The sequence below is a fragment of the Myxine glutinosa genome, chromosome 2, assembly GCF_964187855.1.
Source record: "Myxine glutinosa chromosome 2, kmMyxGlut1.1, whole genome shotgun sequence".
NCBI lineage: Eukaryota > Metazoa > Chordata > Myxini > Myxiniformes > Myxinidae > Myxine > Myxine glutinosa.
Window position 1 is genome coordinate 150,717,951 of NC_136262.1, and position 18,246 is coordinate 150,736,196.

General features: G+C 48.0%; 1 protein-coding gene across 2 annotated transcripts; it reads right to left on the bottom strand.

The window, feature by feature from the left end:
• Positions 1-1,530: 1,530 nt before the first annotated feature.
• On the bottom strand, positions 1,531-17,489 carry LOC137421180 (aldehyde dehydrogenase X, mitochondrial). Of its 2 annotated transcripts, none has more exons than XM_068106974.2 (2): positions 17,072-17,489; positions 1,531-3,329 (listed from the first exon to the last, which is right to left on the bottom strand). In XM_068106974.2, exon 2 carries the CDS (start codon positions 3,326-3,328, stop codon positions 1,775-1,777), a length of 1,554 nt encoding a protein of 517 aa, XP_067963075.1. In that variant the 5' UTR covers position 3,329; positions 17,072-17,489; the 3' UTR covers positions 1,531-1,774. The 2 variants fall into 2 exon arrangements, with proteins under 2 accessions (XP_067963075.1, XP_078627937.1); XM_078771811.1 differs by having other exon boundaries at positions 16,424-17,079.
• Positions 17,490-18,246: the final 757 nt, after the last annotated feature.

Sequence of the window (18,246 nt, forward strand, 5' to 3'; positions counted from 1 at the left end):
TCTAAAGTGTAGTTCTAAAGTGTAATTCTAAAGTGTAATTCTAAAGTGTAATTCTAAAGTGTAATTCTAAAGTGTAATTCTAAAGTGTAATTCTAAAGTGTAATTCTAAAGTGTAATTCTAAAGTGTAATTCTAAAGTGTAATTCTAAAGTGTAATTCTAAAGAGTAATTCTAAAGAGTAATTCTAAAGAGTAATTCTAAAGAATAATTCTAAAGCGTAATTCTAAAGAGTAATTCTAAAGGGTAATTCTAAAGTGTAATTCTAAAGTGTAATTCTAAAGTGTAATTCTAATGAGTAATTCTAAAGAGTAATTCTAAAGCGTAATTCTAAAGAGTAATTCTAAAGTGTAATTCTAAAGAGTAATTCTAAAGAGTAATTCTAAAGAATAATTCTAAAGCGTAATTCTAAAGAGTAATTCTAAAGAGTAATTCTAAAGAGTAATTCTAAAGCGTAATTCTAAAGTGTAATTCTAAAGAGTAATTCTAAAGCGTAATTCTAAAGAGTAATTCTAAAGGGTAATTCTAAAGAGTAATGCTCAAGGGTGATTCTGAAATTGTTAGCATTTGGAAGTCCTGTAACTTGGATGGATTGCATACATACTGCCAAACTGCACAACCTCTTTCGGAGACAGCTGCGATTTTTATGTTACATCGTAAATTCTGGGATGCCTGTAGCTCTGAAAGAAAACTTCAAATCAGAAAAGTACTGGGTATAGTTGGGGAAAGTCTCCTATGAAGGAAACAAAGGTACATCCAATCAAGTCGCATCATGATGCCTTTGCTCAGCATCAACACCAGCAAATGACAGTTGGAGCTTGAAACATCTGGCAAAAGCCCTTGCAAAGTGGGATGTCTTGGCAGAGAAGTAACAAATATTTTTCTGAGTATCCCTTGCAAGCACAATCTTGAGTTCCAACAATGCTTGTTCGAATCATGTTGCGATCTCGTAGTGCTGATAACAAAAGCTACATTTGTAATCACTAAGTAATGGACACAGTATTATGTTACTTATCAGTGGATAATTCTGTACTTCACATGAAGGTACCCACACCTCTGGGTCTATAAATACGAGGAGCGTATTCTGACTCACTTTACATTTTGATGTCATGTCATGTGCCAATAGCTACTGCCAATGAGTTTCCAGGAAGTGAGACGGACATTTTCAGGACTTATTGACACCAATATTTTGTAATGACATTTTAGAAATATTTTCAAGTGTTGGTGTATTATTATTTCACACCCGAACCGTAGCACCTAGAGGCCCCAAATTTTGGGTGTTGGTACTTCAAAATCTGGGCAACATTGGCCTTGATGTCCGATTCGAGGCAACCAAAGGCCACTATAAGGTGTATATTGGGATGCGGGGTCAGGCAGTGCTGCCACCGACCAGCAGGCAAAAGGTAACCACCAAGAGGCCAATAATTCCATGGCTTTTCAATGTCCAAGATGTCCCGAAAAGCTCACCCAGTTGAGCAGCCCCGGGTATTCCCTCTCCCCCCACTATACCTATGTGATGACATATACACACACATTTTGAAAGTACGTTTTATTTCACACTCAGTGTGGGTTTCATTAATGATACAAGAAAGCAGATATTAAAAAAAGAGAAAAAAGCAACAATCAGTAACAAGTCCTTAGAAGTGATGGTGGTAGGTCATATATGAGTATTATCATTGTTGAAAAAAAAAGACTATCAATATCCAAACAGGGAAGCAGCTATTTGGCTTTATCGTTTCGACTCAACTGATGGAGACAACAAGAGGTATTGGCAGAGATTAAGGGGATACTTTTATGGTGATAGTTTTCACTTCAGTATAAGCTTGCAATGCACATTCGCCTAAATCTCGGCCAAAGCCCGATTCCTTGTAGCCCCCGAAAGGGGCAGCAACTTTGTGCTGATTGAAACAATTGACCCAAACTGTACCAACCCTCAACCCATGAGCAACCTGCAGGGCCTTATTCAGGTCGTTGGTGAACACGGCACCTGCCAGGCCATAACGGCTGTCATTTGCTCGCTTGATGACATCATCCAGAGTTTTAAAAGGAATGATACTCTGCACAGGTCCAAATATCTCATCCCGTGCAATAGTCATATCGTCAGTCACATCAGCAAATACAGTGGGTTGGATGAAATAGCCAATCTCCCCAAATCGTTTTCCTCCACATAATAGCTTTGCCCCCTGCTTGCTGCCTAACTTGATGTTTGCCATCACCTTGTTGAATTGGTCCAAATCCACTTGTGGACCTTGTTGTGTGGCCAAGTTAAACGGGTCTCCGACTTTACGTTTGTTCGCCAACTCCACGCTCCTCTCCACAAACTCGTTGTACACCGGTTCCTGCACAAACGTGCGCGAGCCAGCCGAACAGACCTGCCCCATATTGAAAAACAACGCATCATGAGCGAGCTGCGCGCTAAAATCTAGGTCCGCATCAGGCAGAACAATGCATGGGCTCTTTCCACCAAGCTCTAATGTAACCCGCTTTAGGTTGCTCCGACCAGCTGCCTGTTGGACGAGCCGGCCCACCTCCGTAGAGCCTGTGAAGGACACTTTATCCACATCCATATGTTCAGCAACAGCAGCTCCTGCAGTGACACCAAATCCAGGCACAACATTCACGACCCCAGGAGGAAACCCCGCTTCCTGCACCAGGCTTGCCACATAGAGGGCTGTCAATGGGGTTTGTTCTGCTGGTTTGAGGACTACTGTGTTTCCCATGGTTAAAGCTGGTGCAAGTTTCAAGGCTTGCATCACTATGGGGAAGTTCCAAGGGATGATCAAGCCACAAACTCCCACTGGCTCTATTTTAGTGTAGCACATGAAATCTCCATCAACTGGGATGGTTTGACCACAAACCTTGTCTGACCAGCCAGAAAAGTACTGGTAAAGCTGGATTGCAAAATCCACATCGTGCAGTGCATCGATGTAAGGCTTGCCATTGTCTAGTGTCTCTAAGGAAGCAAGGTAGACTCGATCACGATACAAAAGATCTGCAAGATGGCGCAGGAGCATTCCTCGCTCACTTGCATTCATCTGGCACCACGGAGAGCCCCGAGATAAGGCCTCACGAGCGGCACGGACTGCAATATCTACGTCGGCACGTGCACCCTCCGCTACTTGCCCAATCACTTGGCCCGTTGTTGGGTTGGTCGTTGGAAAACCCTTACCACTGACAGCATCGTGCCAATCGTTGTTGATAAATATCTTTGTGTGCTGGACCTCAGGCTGCAGGATCGGAGTGGGATGTGTTGCTGCAGTTGTGCTACAGCTGGAAGCAACTATACAAGACCGGGTAAGCCGGTAAACTGAAGCAAATCCAAGCCGCTGCATCCTACAAGCATGGGGACACAAGGAAATAGAAATACAAGATAAGTACATTGATCAATATTATCTACATACATAAAAAGGATACACTCACAATTTAATCTGCACAGGTATAAAACATAAACCTCTTGTGGTTTTATAATGAGGTGTGTTATTAATAAGGAAGTTCCAAACTCAATATATAAAGTCCCAATTCCTTATTAAGCATCAAGAAAATGAATTGAACCTAAATAATGATGACAATTTCAGAACAGAAGCCATCCAATGTCTTGTTTAATATGCGGGTGTCAATAAATTACTTGTTTTCATTCTAGCAACATATGACGTGCATGCCTGTCTCCATCCAGCAATATGGATTGGCAGCCCTGCATTGTATGTCATTGGGCGATAATCTGAGGTTGTAGGTTGGCAAATCTGAATCACGTGACCAAGATGGCAAACGGCATTGGAAAGTTGTACACCCAGCAAGAACGAGCTGTTATCCGTTTTCTATGGTGGAAGGCACTCGAGCCTGGTGTTGGCTTTGCAGTTAGGGTGCCGGCTTGGGATCCTAGGATCCTGAGTTCGAATCCTGGTCAATCGCTGAATTAACGCCAGGGGGGTTGAATCAGCCTGTCATCCTTCCGAGGTCAGCAAATTGAGTACCAGCTTGCTGGGATGAATGATCCCGGTGTGTACCCCGATTTAGAATAGGTACACCGTATCCCTGCGCATCGTAAGAGGCGACCAAGGGTTGGCATCAGGAAGGGCATCCGGCCATAAAAACATTGCCTCAAACAGGGAACCATGATTGTCATGGGGCCCGCAAGGCTAACCCCCGCTCTAGAGGGGAAAATGGCCTTAAAACGATCATTCATTCATTCATATATGGTGGAAGGCACTTGTGAAATAGAAATTTATGGATGAATGAGTGGACAGTGTGGGCATTATGCCTGGACTGAAGAAATGTGTACAAATGGAGAGAAAAGCTTGGGGAAGGCAGACAAGCTATTTGGGATGTGCAGCATTCTGGAAGATCATGAGGCCACATCTTGACATCTGCACAGAACGTCACCCATGTGGACGAACGTTTCTGTGGTGAATGACACATGATGTGTCATGGCATTTCCAATTATATTAGCATTAGCTATGGTACAGTACATTACAGTGCATACGATTGTTGATCCACTAAACTCTTGAAAGATGTTATGTATGTGTGTGCCCAAAGAGCTCCTAGAACACCACAAGGCCCAGCATTAGGAAACCGGTACAGCCTCGCTGAAGCACTTTGATAATGAAGGGGCGACTTCCTATCTCATATATTGAATGGCGACAAGACATGAGTGTTCCAATATGAACAGAATCAGAAACAAAGCATGAGGTGGAAGAATACAACGTTTCCTACGAATAAGTTTAAGGTTGAGCGGTATGTTGGCAAAACCTTGCTCATTGTGTTCTGGCACATGAGTGGTCCCCTTTAGATTTTATTCCAAGAACAGAATAACCAGTGCAATGTCCTGTGACTGCAGATGTTGTCTTGGTCGATCTGGGTTGTGCTTCTGAAACAATACAATGCCAGACCACACCACCCACATGACAGGAGGCATCACCTCCATACTGAAATGGGAGGTGGTCCCACACTCACCATACAGAACAAACAGTGCCCAACTGACGACTATGTATTTAGGCTATTGAAGGAGACTCTACTTAGCAAACACTTCACATGACATGAAAATGTCCACAAGGCTGTTTGAGTGTGGCTACGCTCCAAATCGAAAGAGGATTTATATGCTGCAGGCATCGGGAAGTTGACATTTAAATGGGACATTGCGTCTCACTCTTGGGTGATCATATTAAGGAATGACCAGCAGTAGGCTACACATTTTTGTGGGCTCAAAAAAGAGCAGTAGAAAGCAAAGTGGCACAATTCAGACTCAAATTCATGCTCTAGTTATTGTGATGAGATAAAGGTGAAGATCCATTGTAGTTCCCTCTCTGGTGGTGAGATAAGCAATGTGTCTATGAGAAGGTTGGCCTGAGAGTGTCTTTTGTGACCGAATTCGAGCTGGTAAGTTTAAATGACGCTTCTTTATATGGCTTGCTTTACATAGGGCATATTATATGGCCGCCTGCTAATATGTGATTATTATTTTGTAGATGACGTGGAGGATTGATTTCAATAAAGCTCAATATCTTGAAGAAGTTTGTAATTGAAATAATTATATTTTTTATTGAAATCTTCTACGCTCGGGTTCCATGCCTCGAGTGCCTTTGTGACTGGCCTCTCGTCACCCGCAATACGGCTAAGATTACTCGAGAAGACAGCCATGACTCTGCAGGAAGCTTGTGATCAGATCAAGCTCCCGTCCTGCAGCCTGCTCAGACTCACTCGGAGACGGCTCCTATTTCCGAGCAACCCCTTGCGGGCGCTGCGGCTGCTCCGGGAGACAGACGCTTCGCTGTCTCTTGAAGAGGAAGGCCTGAGTACTACGGCCGCTGCCTCCCCTTCCGAGAATGCAAAGTGTTATTTCTGCGGGAATCAGCGGCACTCACGTGCTCTTTGTCCGGCCTGGGAAGCGCTATGTCATACTTGTGGGAAAAGAGGACACTTTGCGAAGGTTTGTCGCTTGATGAAGACGCGACACACTACCCTCACAGGAACTATCACTTCTTGCGTTGCCCGCTCCGCAGAGCCGGCGCTGTCTCGCAGTCTCTCCTGCGCAGTGCTTCAGGTGCTTGTCAAGGGAAAAGCTGCCGATGCACTGATCGACACGGGCAGCAGCGTGAGCTATGTCTGTCAAGCGCTGGTCCAGCGGCACGAATGAACGGTCGGCCCAGATACGCGGCATATCTACGACCTCAGCAGGCCGGTGCACTAAGGGAATGTGCATTGTTAATTTTGTTGTCAATGATGTTATGTATCCCAATGTAAAACTAATGATAATGCCAAACTTATGCGCCGATGTGCTGCTAGGGCATGATTTTTTGCATAGACATGGGCGATTGGAAATGCAATTCAGAGTAGGGGAGAACACTCTGTTTGCGGTCTGGCCGAAATGGCTATTGAGCCACCTGCTCTATTTCCTAGTTTAACTGTCGATTGTAAACCACAAACCATAAAGTCTAGACGGTACACCCGTGCTAACACCCAGTTCATTGCTGTTGAGACTAAACTATTGCTGTGGGAGGGCATTATAGAGCCTAGTAGTTCTCCGTGGAGGGCCCAGGTGCTTGTGGTGCATACGGCTAATCATCGGAAGCGCATGGTCGTGGATTATTCTCAGACTATTAATATATTCACACAGCTTGACGCATATCCATTGCCCAAAATGGATGATATGGTACGGGACGTGGCTAAGGACCGTGTATTCAGCACCTTGGATTTAAGAAGCGCGTATCATCAGATACCGATACGTGAGTCTGACAGGCCCTATACTGGGTTTGAATCTGGCCAAAGGCTATATCAATTTTGTCGCATCCCTTTCAGCGTAGCAAAGGGTGTATCTTGTTTTCAGGGCGCCATCGATGACATTATTGCTAAAGAGCAATTGAAAGACATTTTTGTGTACGTCGACAATGTGAGGGTTTGCGGCAACAATCGGGAAGACCATGATGCCAACTTGCGCCGATTCTTGTGGGTAGAGCAACAGTACCATCTGACTTTCAATGAGGAAAAATGTAAAAATGCGTCCCAGACGATAGAACTTCTCGGGTACACGGTGTCCGGAGGCGAGATAAAACCAAATACCAAGCGACTGCGCCCTTTGCTCGACATGGCGGCTCCGTGTGATCGTGCATCCTTGTGCCGTGCCTTAGGGTTATTTGCACATTATTCATGGTGGGACCAAGGCTGCTCAGAAAAGATTCGGCCTCTTGTGGATTGCAAGGCTTTTCCTCCAATGATGAGTGCCAAGGCCGCATTCCAGCAGCTGAAGGAAAACATAGCAGGCACCTGTGTGACCTCCATTGACAAGACAATACCCTTCCTAGTCGAAACAGAAGCCTCCGATTGCGCAATCGCAGCGACGCTCACCTGGGGGGGGGGGGGGAGGAGCCGGTGGCATTCTTCTCGTGCACCTTGACCGAGAGTGAGCATAAACACTATCGAAAAGGAGGTGTACGCTATAGTTGAGTCGGTCAGGCGATGGGGACACTTTATTTTAGGCAAAAAGATTCAACTCGTGACCAATCAACAGTCTGTGGCATTCATGTACGACCATCAGCATGCACAACGCATTAAGAATGAAAAGATATTGAGATGGCGAATTGAATTGGCCGAGTATTGCTTCGATATAGTCTATCGTCTAGGTCGTGATAATCTGGCGGCCGATGCCTTGTCTAGACCTGTCTGCATGGGCATGATGTCCGATGATTTGCGAGTGATTCATGAATCTCTATGCCATCCTGGGGTGACGCGTCTTCGCGCATTTTGTTCGCTATTGTAATTTGCCTTTCTCGGTAGATGACGTCAGACGCTTGTGCAGTTCATGTTCAGTGTGCGCTGAAATGAAACCTCGTTTCTACAAGCTGCCGATGGGGACTTCGATTCAAGCCGGCCGTCCTTGGGAGAGATTGGGTATCGATTTTAAGGGGCCCTTACCACAGTTGGGCCAGCACCGCTATATGCTCACAGTCGAAGATGAGTATTCCCGATTCCCATTTGCGTTCCCATGCACTGACATGTCATCTACTACAGTCATCCACTGCTTGCGTCAGCTGTTTCTAGTTTGGATATCCAGCTTTCATGCATTCTGATAGGGGGGCAGTGTTCATGTCTCTGGAGGTGAGGACCCTCCTCTTGGAGTGAGGCATCGCCGCCAGCCGGACTACTCTGCATCACCCGCAAGGGAACGGACAAGTCGAACGATTTAATGGCATAGTCTGGCAGGCCATGGAAATGGCTTTGAAACCCTGAGGCCTGAACTCTAATCAGTGGGGTTCAGTGTTGCCTGAAGCCTTGCACGCCATCCGCACCCTCCTATGTACCGCAACAAATGAAACTCCACACGATCGAATGTTTTGTTATCAAAGGCGTAGCTCCAGTGGACAATCCCTGCCAGGCTGGCTTTCTGAACCCGGACCCGCTTTCTTGAAGCGGATGGTCTGTCATAGTAAATACGAACCACTGGTTGATCGGGTACATGTGCTGGAGGCGAACCTGGAATACGCTCAGGTTCGGATGGCAGACGGACGCACGGTGACTATCGTTTCGGCATTGATTCATGTTCTGATACGAGTGAGGGCCAAGGGGCAGGGCTGGATGCGCTTAACACACCTGCGTTGTCATCTCGAGTTGCGAATTCTTCGGGGCCTGATGACGTTCTGATCCGTACAGAATCGCCGAGGCCCGAGGTAGATTCCTCTAGTCCGGCTGAGCCCAACATTGTAGAGTCTGAGATCAGTTCTGTCAGTTATCATACTCGAGCTGGACGAGTGAGTCGGAAGCCGCTCCGTTTGGGGTTGTAGATGGGTTCTCTGCTAATGAACGATGTTTATCTGTGTGATATGCAGTAGTATGGCTTACATACCCACGTGCTTTGCTGAAATTCTTTATTGGAGGGAGAATGTAATGAAATAATGGTTGTGATCTGCTGCAGTTCCTCCCTGGCGGTTGAGATAAGCAATGCTTTATAAGTATAAGTGATTGGGTATGCGTGCAAGAGACTGCCTGTATTCTGCGACGATCCGAGCTGGTAAGCATAATTGTCGCTTCTTTATACGGCTTGCTTTTTTAATCGGGTTTTATATGGCTGTTTGCTAATAATTGATTAATCTCTTTGTAGATGACGTGGAAGTTTTGATTTCAATAAAGCTCACTATTTGGAAGGAGTTTTGTGGATTCATATCACCACATTGATATCCCAATGTTACGCCCTGAAAAGGAGAAATCAGGATCGGAGTCAGGCTAGTTCAACCCCGAATGCGTTGGCCAGTGCAAGAAATCGTCCTTGGAGGACAGTGACTGGTGAAGGTCTCCGTGCCAAACTTGCTGCATCAGAGAAAGACCTTGTCCAAGAGGGTTACAAAACCTTTCATTTCCGAGAGGTTTGTGTCATTGTATGGGGACTTAACTAACCAGAGACCTGTTAGGGTATTGAGGGACACCGGAGAACATCAATCTTTGATGCTCGAGGGCATTTTGCCATTGTCTGAAAAAAACTGCAACTGGAGTTAGTGTCCTCTTAGAGGGTTGGTGGCTTCGTTAAAGCTCCTCTTCATGTGATCCATTTAAAGTCTGAGTTGGTGTCAGGACCGGTCACCATAGGTTTACAAGCCACTCTTCCTGTGGAGGGAATTAATTTTATTATCGGGAATGATTGGGCCGGTGGTCGCGTTTCAGGTAATCCGATGTTGGTTGAAAAGCCCAGTATGGAAAATAACAGCATAGTTAGAGCAGGAAATTCCGGGAATATTTCCATAATGTGCAGTGACTCGTGCTATGGGTAGGAAGCGCTCAAGAGAATGAGAAGGAAGGACATGTGGATTTGGGTTCCATAGAGATATTGGAGGAAAGCTCTGGGAGACACGTTAGTAAAGGGAGTGACATCAAGGAACATAATGATAAGGTTTCATCTGGACCAAAGGATAAAATGGAGTGTCCGTCGGAGACATCTGGGAACGAGGTTGAACAAACGATGCTTGTCCGAAAGAGACTTGTTGAAGAGCAACACAGAGATTCTGAACTCCGGAGTCTGATTGGTAAAGCCATTGTCATGAAATTCTGTCTAACGTCTGAACCCAGGTGTCATGCATCTTTTGCCCGCTACGCGGCCGTTATAAGAACTCGGTCATTCAGCGCTATGATCATACCTGAGACATTAACTGTATGCTATGCTGGTGCATAACTAGATGGTACGTACTGCCACTTTGTTACGGCTTGCTTGCTTGTGCTCATCTGTTAACTCATTACTAGTTCAGATGTATGCTGATTATTGATATGATGTTCGTTGGTTCTCTTTACAAGTATTGTTAGGGATCGAATGATATTAAACTCATGATCTGAGCCAATGTTGTAACTCCGATTCTTACAACAATTAATGTCATTCGTCTCTTGTCTTGATCGACAACGATGACTCGTAAGCTGATCCTTGTTCCGATCTTCGGAGCGGATCCACAAGCCCCAGACTCGGCTGCCCAGCTGCAACATTGGCTTTGACTGCTGACGAGTTACCTGGGAGCCCAAGCTGATCTCACGGATGAGACAAAGCTCGCGGTGCTTAATTCTCACGTCTCACATTCTGTTTATCAGTACATTTCTCAGTGCATCACATACGCGACTGCCGAAGCGGAACTTCGCCGAATCTACATCAAGACTCGAAGCGCGGTCTACACCCGGTATTTGCTCTCCTCCCGATGGCAGGACCCTTCGGAATCCATTGATCACTTTGTTCAGGATCTTCGCCGTTTAGCGAAGGACTGTACAGGTGAACCCAGATCCCACGAACAGGTCTGTGATGATTTAATGAGAGATGCTTTTGTTTCCGGTGTATACTCACCGATGATACGCCAAAGATTGCTAGAGACGGCCGATTTAACTCTTGAGACTGCTCATAAAAATGCGCTCATTTACGACGAGGCGCGAAGACAATCTGAGGCATACGATCGTCACGAACGTCCGTTCGTCACTGCGAGGCTAACCAGTGAACGACCGGAGAGGGCCGCAGAAGCGGCGCGAGTGGATGCTGACCCTCCGCTGGAATCGGGGACAACGGACACTCTCGAGGCTTCGGGCCCGAGCATGACTGCCGCTGCTGCCATGACCCCATCTGCCTGGGGTACCGCAAAGTGCTATTTTTGTGGGAATCGAAATCATTTGAGGACAGTTTGCCCCACGCGTGAGACGGTGTCTTTCGTGCTCACGAAAAAGTCATTTCTCAAAGGTATGCCGATCAACACGGGGCCAGCAAACTCGCCCGACATTGTCCGTGCTTTTCGCGTGGTCCGGGGCACAATCTGCATCTCACGCGACATTGACTAGGATCCACTCGCAGCCATCTCCCTGCGCGGGCCTCGCGCGGCACGCACATCCTTGACAGGAAGTCTTTCATCGCCCGCGGCGATTTCACCTCGACACTAGCTGGTGTCGGACCAGTGCGCGTGGCTCGATCGCCACCTCTGGATGTTTCGCAAGCTACGCCACACTCGACACTAGCTAGCGTCGGACCAGCACGCGTGGCTCGATCGCCACCTCTGGATGTTTCACAAACTACGCCACGCTCGACACTAGCTGGCGTCGGACCTACGCGCGTGGCTCGATCGCCACCTCTGGATGTTTCAACAACTACAGGACCACCCGGGTTAACCAACGCTGTTATTTCAGTCATGGTTGAGGGGCAGATGGTCAACGCCTTGATCGACACGGGCTCTACTGATAGCTACGTTCACTTGCGACTCGGCCAGAAGCATGGATGGCCGATTCTCGGGACAACACACAGGATTTTCATGGCTTCCCAAGCTCTTTGGCTGCGTACCAAAGGCGAATGCCGACTGAAGCCAGTGATCAATGGCCGAATGTTTCCGGATGTGCATTTAATGGTTTTACCAACATTATGTGCAGAAGTGCTACTAGGTCACGATTTTCTCCGTCGACATGGATGCTTGGAAATGGAATTTGGAGGTGACAATACTCTCTGTGTGTGCTCTGGTCGGGATGGAAATTTAACCCCTGACGCTGTTTCCAAATTCGACTCCTGACTGCACCCTGGTTGCCGTTAAATCGCATTGATACTTGCGGGCTGACACGCAATTTATAGCGGAGGAAACTAGCCGACTTCTGAAGGAGGGTATAATCGAACCTAGTCGATCACCTTGGAGGGCTCAAGTTCTGGTAGTCCAGACAGAAAATCATCACAAACGCATGGTAATCGACTACTCGCAGGCGATTAATCGGTTTTACGCAACTGGACGCCTACCCACTCCCGGGATTGGATTCCCTGGTTCGGCAGGTGGCACAGTACTCGATCTACAGCACATTAGATCTCTGCAGTGCATATCATTAGATCCCTATCGCGGAGTCCGATCGCATCTACACCGGGTTTGAATCCGGACAGAGGTTCTACCAGTTCACTCGATTACCTGTTGGTAATCTGATTACCGATTACCTTTTGGTGTGACCTTTTGGGGTCACAAACGGGGTGGCATGCTTTCAAAGGGCCATAGATGACATAATCGCTAAGGAACACTTAACCGATGTCTTTGTTTTCCTGGACAATATAACAGTTTGTGGGTACGATCAGGCCCATCATGATGCCAATTTGCAGCATTCCCTCCAGGTTGCGCGCACGTATCGGCTAACTCTGAACGAGGCTAAATGTCGCTATTCCACCCGCACAATAGATCTCCTGGGGTACACCGTGACCCAGGGCTCTATCACTCCAGACAAGGAGCGGCTGCGACCTTTGCTCGACATGGCCCCACCGCATGATCGCGCTTTGTTGAAGCTTGCCCATTCGCACATTACTCGAAGTGGGTTCAAAATTTTTCTGAAAAGCTCCACCCGCTTGTAGATTGCAAAGTGTTCCCCATGGGTCATGCCGCCAAGGCCGCTTTCCATGGCCTGAAGTCCGACATAGCTGGCGCCGTTGTGTCGTCCATCGATGACAGTCAACCCTTTGTTTTTGGAAAGCGATGCATCCGACCACACGATAGCTGCCACACTCTCTCAAGGGGGGCGACCTGTAGCCTTCTTTTCAAGGACTCTCTCCTCCACGGAGAAACGTCATTCGTCTGTCGAGAAGGAAGCGTACGCCATCGTTGAGTCTATTAGGCATTGGAGACCCTATCTGCTTGGCAAATCTTTTGAGGTCATTACTGATCAGCAAAGCGTCGCTTTCATGTACGACACGCCATGCCCAACGCATTAAGAACGAAAAGATCACTCGCTGGCGGATAGAGCTAGCCGATTTTTGCTTCACTATTGAGTATCGCCCAGGGCGGTATAATCTCGCCGCCGACGCATTATCACGCCCTTCGGTGTGTGCGAGTCTCACCTCCTTTGAGGATCTGCGTGTTCTTCATGAAACGTTGTGCCATCCTGGAGTGACGCGTTTCGCTCATTATGTGCACAGTCACAATTTGCCCTACTATGTTGAGGACATTTGAAGACTGTGTCGCACTTGTTCCGTTTGTGCTGAACTCAAGCCTCTTTTCTACAAACCGCCTGTGGGTACACCGATTCAGGCTACTCGGCCTTGGGAGAGATTGGCAATGGATTTCAAAGGGCCTCTACCGGCTTCGTGTCTCCCTGCTAGCCCTAGCCTACCGGCCTCGGGTAGCTCTCGCTATCTCCTCACGATAGTTGACGAGTTCTCCAGATTCCCTTTTGCTTTCCCGTGCAATGATATGTCCGCTGCAACAGTTATCCGGTGTCTGCAGATTTTGTTCTCCATGTTTGGGAATCCGGCTTACGTACACACCAATCGAGGTGCTGTGTTTCTGTCCCAGGATGGGAGGACCTTTTTGCTCAAGCGCAATATAGCTTCCAGCTATACTACCCCGTACAGGCCACAGGCGAACGGTCGGTTGGAAAGATTTAATGGCATTATATGGAAGGCCATTACTCTGGGCCTTACGTCTTGCGGACTAGGACTGGACCGATAGACCTGGATGGTGCACGGGGCATTAAACTCAATCAGGACTTTATTATTCACAGCTACTAATCAAACTCCTCATGACCGTCTGTTTCGTTACTTGCACCGTTCCGGAGCTGTTCGACCTTTGCCGGGCTGGCTAGCTGAGCCCGGACCGGCTTTCCTCAAACGCGCTGTTCATCAAAGTAAATATGACCCGCTTGTCGACAAGGTTCACATTCTCCAAGCCAATCCCGAGCACGCTCGAGTGCTGCTACCTAATGGACGCGAGTCTACAGTCTCGGTGCGTCATCTTGCTCCGTGCGGGGATACTGTTTAGCCGGAACTCAGCCAGGGGGACCCGTTGATGGGGAATTCACCGTCGGCTCTGCTCCCGCACACGCCCGATTCGGTCGGCCCTGAGCCGCCGCCGCAGTCTCCCGAGATAGGCAGTTATTCTGACGTGGGGAAATTTGGACTCGCGGATGAAGCTCCCGACACTTACCAAATACGCGCCGGAAGAGAAATTTGACGCCCCGGTCGCTACGGCTGGGACTGACATGACTTGCTGCTCGATGTACTCTTTTGCAACCTGAGTTTCTCTGCTGCTATTCCGCTTGCTTTCACCCCTAGGGGTAGTGTAGATTTAATGCCAGGGAGAATGTCATAAAATTCTGTCTAACGTCTGAACCCAGGTGTCATGCATCTTTCTTTTATTACCTGACACCTTAGGTAGACTGAGGTCATGTTTCACCCGTCTGTTTGTCAGTGAGCAGGATATTTCAAAAAGTTGTGGACGGATTCGGACGAAACTTGGTGGACACGTTGGTTGTGCGACAAGGAAGAAAAGATTTGATTGTGGTAAAGATCCAAATCTGGACAATTTTTTTAAGTTTTGAACAATTATTCACCATTGAAAGATGACCAAAACAATATATAGCATATTTCAAAAAGTTGCGGACGGATTCTGACAAAACTAGACGGCACTCAGTAGAGAGCATACATCCACCTGGTTGGCCATACTCAATGGTGAAGAATCACTTTTAAAAAATTCTACTAGCTGGATCCGGATCTAGAACTTCACCAAAATCGAATTGATTTTTCCTTGTCAAACACACAACCGGTCCAACAAGTTCCGTCCAAATCCATCCATAACTTTGAGATATCCTGCCATGTATCCTGTCATGTTCGTAAATAAACACCACTTGTAGTTAGTTTATCGTCACATTTGCCAAATTCTGTTTCTCACACGTTTGTTTATAAAAAGAAAAGAAAAAAAAGAACAAAGTCCGGTGCGGAAATATTGTGTAAAAGTAAACTGATTTTCAATGCGAGTAAGCCTGGTATTGGCTAAGCGGTTAGGGTGCCAGCTTGGGATCCTAGGATCCTGGGTTTGAATCCCGGTCGATCGCTGAATTAACACCAGGAGGGTTGACTCAGCCCGTCATCCTTCTGAGGTCGGCAAATTGAGTACCAGCTTGCTGGGATGAATGATCCCAGTGTGTACCCCGGCTTAGAATAGGTACACCGTATCCCTGCACATCGTAAGAGGCGACCAAGGGTTGGCGTCAGGAAGGGCATCCGGCCATAAAAACATTGCCTCAAACAGGGAACCATGATTGTCATGGGGCCCGCAAGGCTAACCCCCGCTCTCGAGGGGAAAATGGCCTCAAAACGATCATTCATATATTCATATATCATTTTTGGCCCCGTCTTCCAATGCTGAAGAATTACTTAAAAATTAAATAATTTTCATATCCGAATCCATATTCAGATCTTCACCAAAATCTAATCGGATCGTTCTCATCAGACACCAAACCTGTCCACCAAGGTTTGTCCAAATCCCTCCACAACTTTTTTTTGAGATATCCTATGTATCGTTTTAGCCCGATCTCCCAATGGTGAAGAATCACTTTAAAATTCTAGTAGCCGGATCCGAATCTGTATCTTCACCAAAATCTAATCATTTCGTCCTTGTTGCATACGCTACATCTCTGCCAAATTCCGTCCAAATCTGTCTGAAACTTTTTGAGATATTTTGTTCACAAACAGACAGACAGGGGTGAAAACATAACGTCCATCCACCTTTGGTGGCAGGGGTAACCAGGTGGACGAGTTGGTTAGGTGACAAGAACAAGCAGATTCGATTTTGGTTCAGGTACGAATCCAGATCCGGCCCATCACTGGGATGCATAACCTGTTCAGCCTGGTGGAGGTGTGCGCTCTACCGAATGCTGTGGTAGTTACTCCCTTTGTTATGGCAATGCTCACATGAACGCAATGGGTAAAAAAAAAAAATTAATTTAGCAATTTTAAGCCCCTCAATACAAGGGGTCAAAAGTTTGAGGGGCTATGAAACCCTCTTCCTTCTCCTTTAATCGAGGAGCAAAGCGACTCAATCTGAAACAGTCAATCCAGGACAAGTAGTTGATTATTCGGCATCAAATGCCGAGATCGACATGTTCATCCATTTGCAGCATCTGCACAATGATAAATACGAGTCAACCACCATGTCCATCGACCTGACATCAAGGTGCACAGGCAACACACTCACCTTTCAGTCGTCAGGCCTGGGTTCAACTCCTGTCCTGACCCAGGTACAAACCGTCGGATTGGTGTTTCGCAGGCAGGGCACTCTACCTCATCACATCAGGTAGTCGGGTTTGGAGGTAGACAGGTGGTATCGTGTAATTATCCCGGTCTACTCATGGTTGAGTACAACTTAACATTTAAAACTAGTGCTGCTCCTCCATCAAATAATCACAAGGCACGCCGTTCCTTGAGCCGGCTGTCCCGTCTGCTAGCATTATCCGCTGGATGATAAAGATCCCACGGTGGGTTTTGATGACGAGTCATCGCCGGCAGAAAACAAATCAGAAATTTCTGCCGTAACCTGCAGGGGGCACCGCATCATCGGCACAGCCGCTGTAACGACCACAGCAATGATTCAACTAACAGTCACGTGCTACATACACCCGAGGAGAAGAAGAGGAACCACGCAGATTCACACGAGGCTCAACAGGACGGGAACCGCGGCTTCGGTTACAACATAACATTCCATGAAACCGGGAAAAATAACAATTCAGCTTCAAGATTCCCGACTCGCACGGAATGACGTAACCAGGATTTCAAAACCGCGGGAACAAAATTCTTAGGTAGAGACGCGCCGTGGAGCACGGACCTCGAGGCTCGAGCCACCCACCTGCGGGTTCTTAGGTGAGGAGGCAAATCCGATTAGAGCGAACTCGCCCGTACAGATCCCACGTGACGCCCGACAATAGCCGTGCACACAGAGATGGGGGCGTGGGGGAGTAACCGCTACACCAATGGACGGAGATTGTGCAATGTGCTGCAGTACCCTCCACGGAGGTGCGATCAACTCGATTGGGAAACTAATGAGAGGTGATGTGCTCGGAAGGGAGCGAAAAGGATGGATGAGAAAAACAACTCACAGCAATCCGAGCTACAGATAAGCTCCACCTTCTCCCACCATTAAACCCCGCCCCTTTTACAGTCAACCCAACTACCCCTATTCCCTCGATCTTCTATGGGCGAGGAGTCGATGGGAACGAAACGCTTGAGGTCGAGGATGGGAGGTTGTTGATCATATCAGCCCCCCAAAATAACCACCGCCCCGCCCTTTCATTCGGTATTGAGTTACGCCCCGGCCTCACTCACATTCTAGTTACGCCCCGCCCTTTCATTCAGCATTGAGTTACGCCACGCCCCTCAATCACATTCGAGTTACGCCCTAACAAAGCTTCGCGTTAGCCTGCACGTTCCTCATTCAAAACGTTGCAGGTGAAAGTCTTCTTCATTCGCACACGTTCAGCTCGCATTCCGGCTGAAGGAAGATCTTCACCGTGTCCCAGTTTACATTCGTCACATCCGACGCAACTCGTAATCACCATGACTTTGCGCCTCATGCATGATCGTAACGTCACTCTGGATAAACGAGGTTTATGGTGGTGGTGGAGGGTGGGGGGGCGGGGGTGTGGTGGTGGAGGGTGGGGGGGCGGGGGTGTGGTGGTGGAGGGTGGGGGGGCGGGGGTGTGGTGGTGGAGGGTGGGGGGGCGGGGGTGTGGTGGTGGGGGTGGGTGGGGGGTGTGGTGGTGGGGGTGGGTGGGGGGGTGTGGTGGTGGGGGTGGGTGGGGGGGTGTGGTGGTGGGGGTGGGTGGGGGGGTGTGGTGGTGGGGGTGGGTGGGGGGTGTGGTGGTGGGGGTGGGTGGGGGGTGTGGTGGTGGGGGTGGGTGGGGGGTGTGGTGGTGGGGGTGGGTGTGGTGGTGGGGGTGGGTGGGGGGTGTGGGGGTGGGTGGGGGGTGTGGGGGTGGGTGGGTGGGTGGGGGGTGTGGTGGTGGGGGTGGGTGGGTGGGTGGG

Coding starts and splice junctions, on each gene's coding strand:
- LOC137421180 (XM_068106974.2), bottom strand. CDS start 3,328: ATGCAGCGGCTTGGATTTGCTTCAGTTTACCGGCTTACCCGGTCTTGT.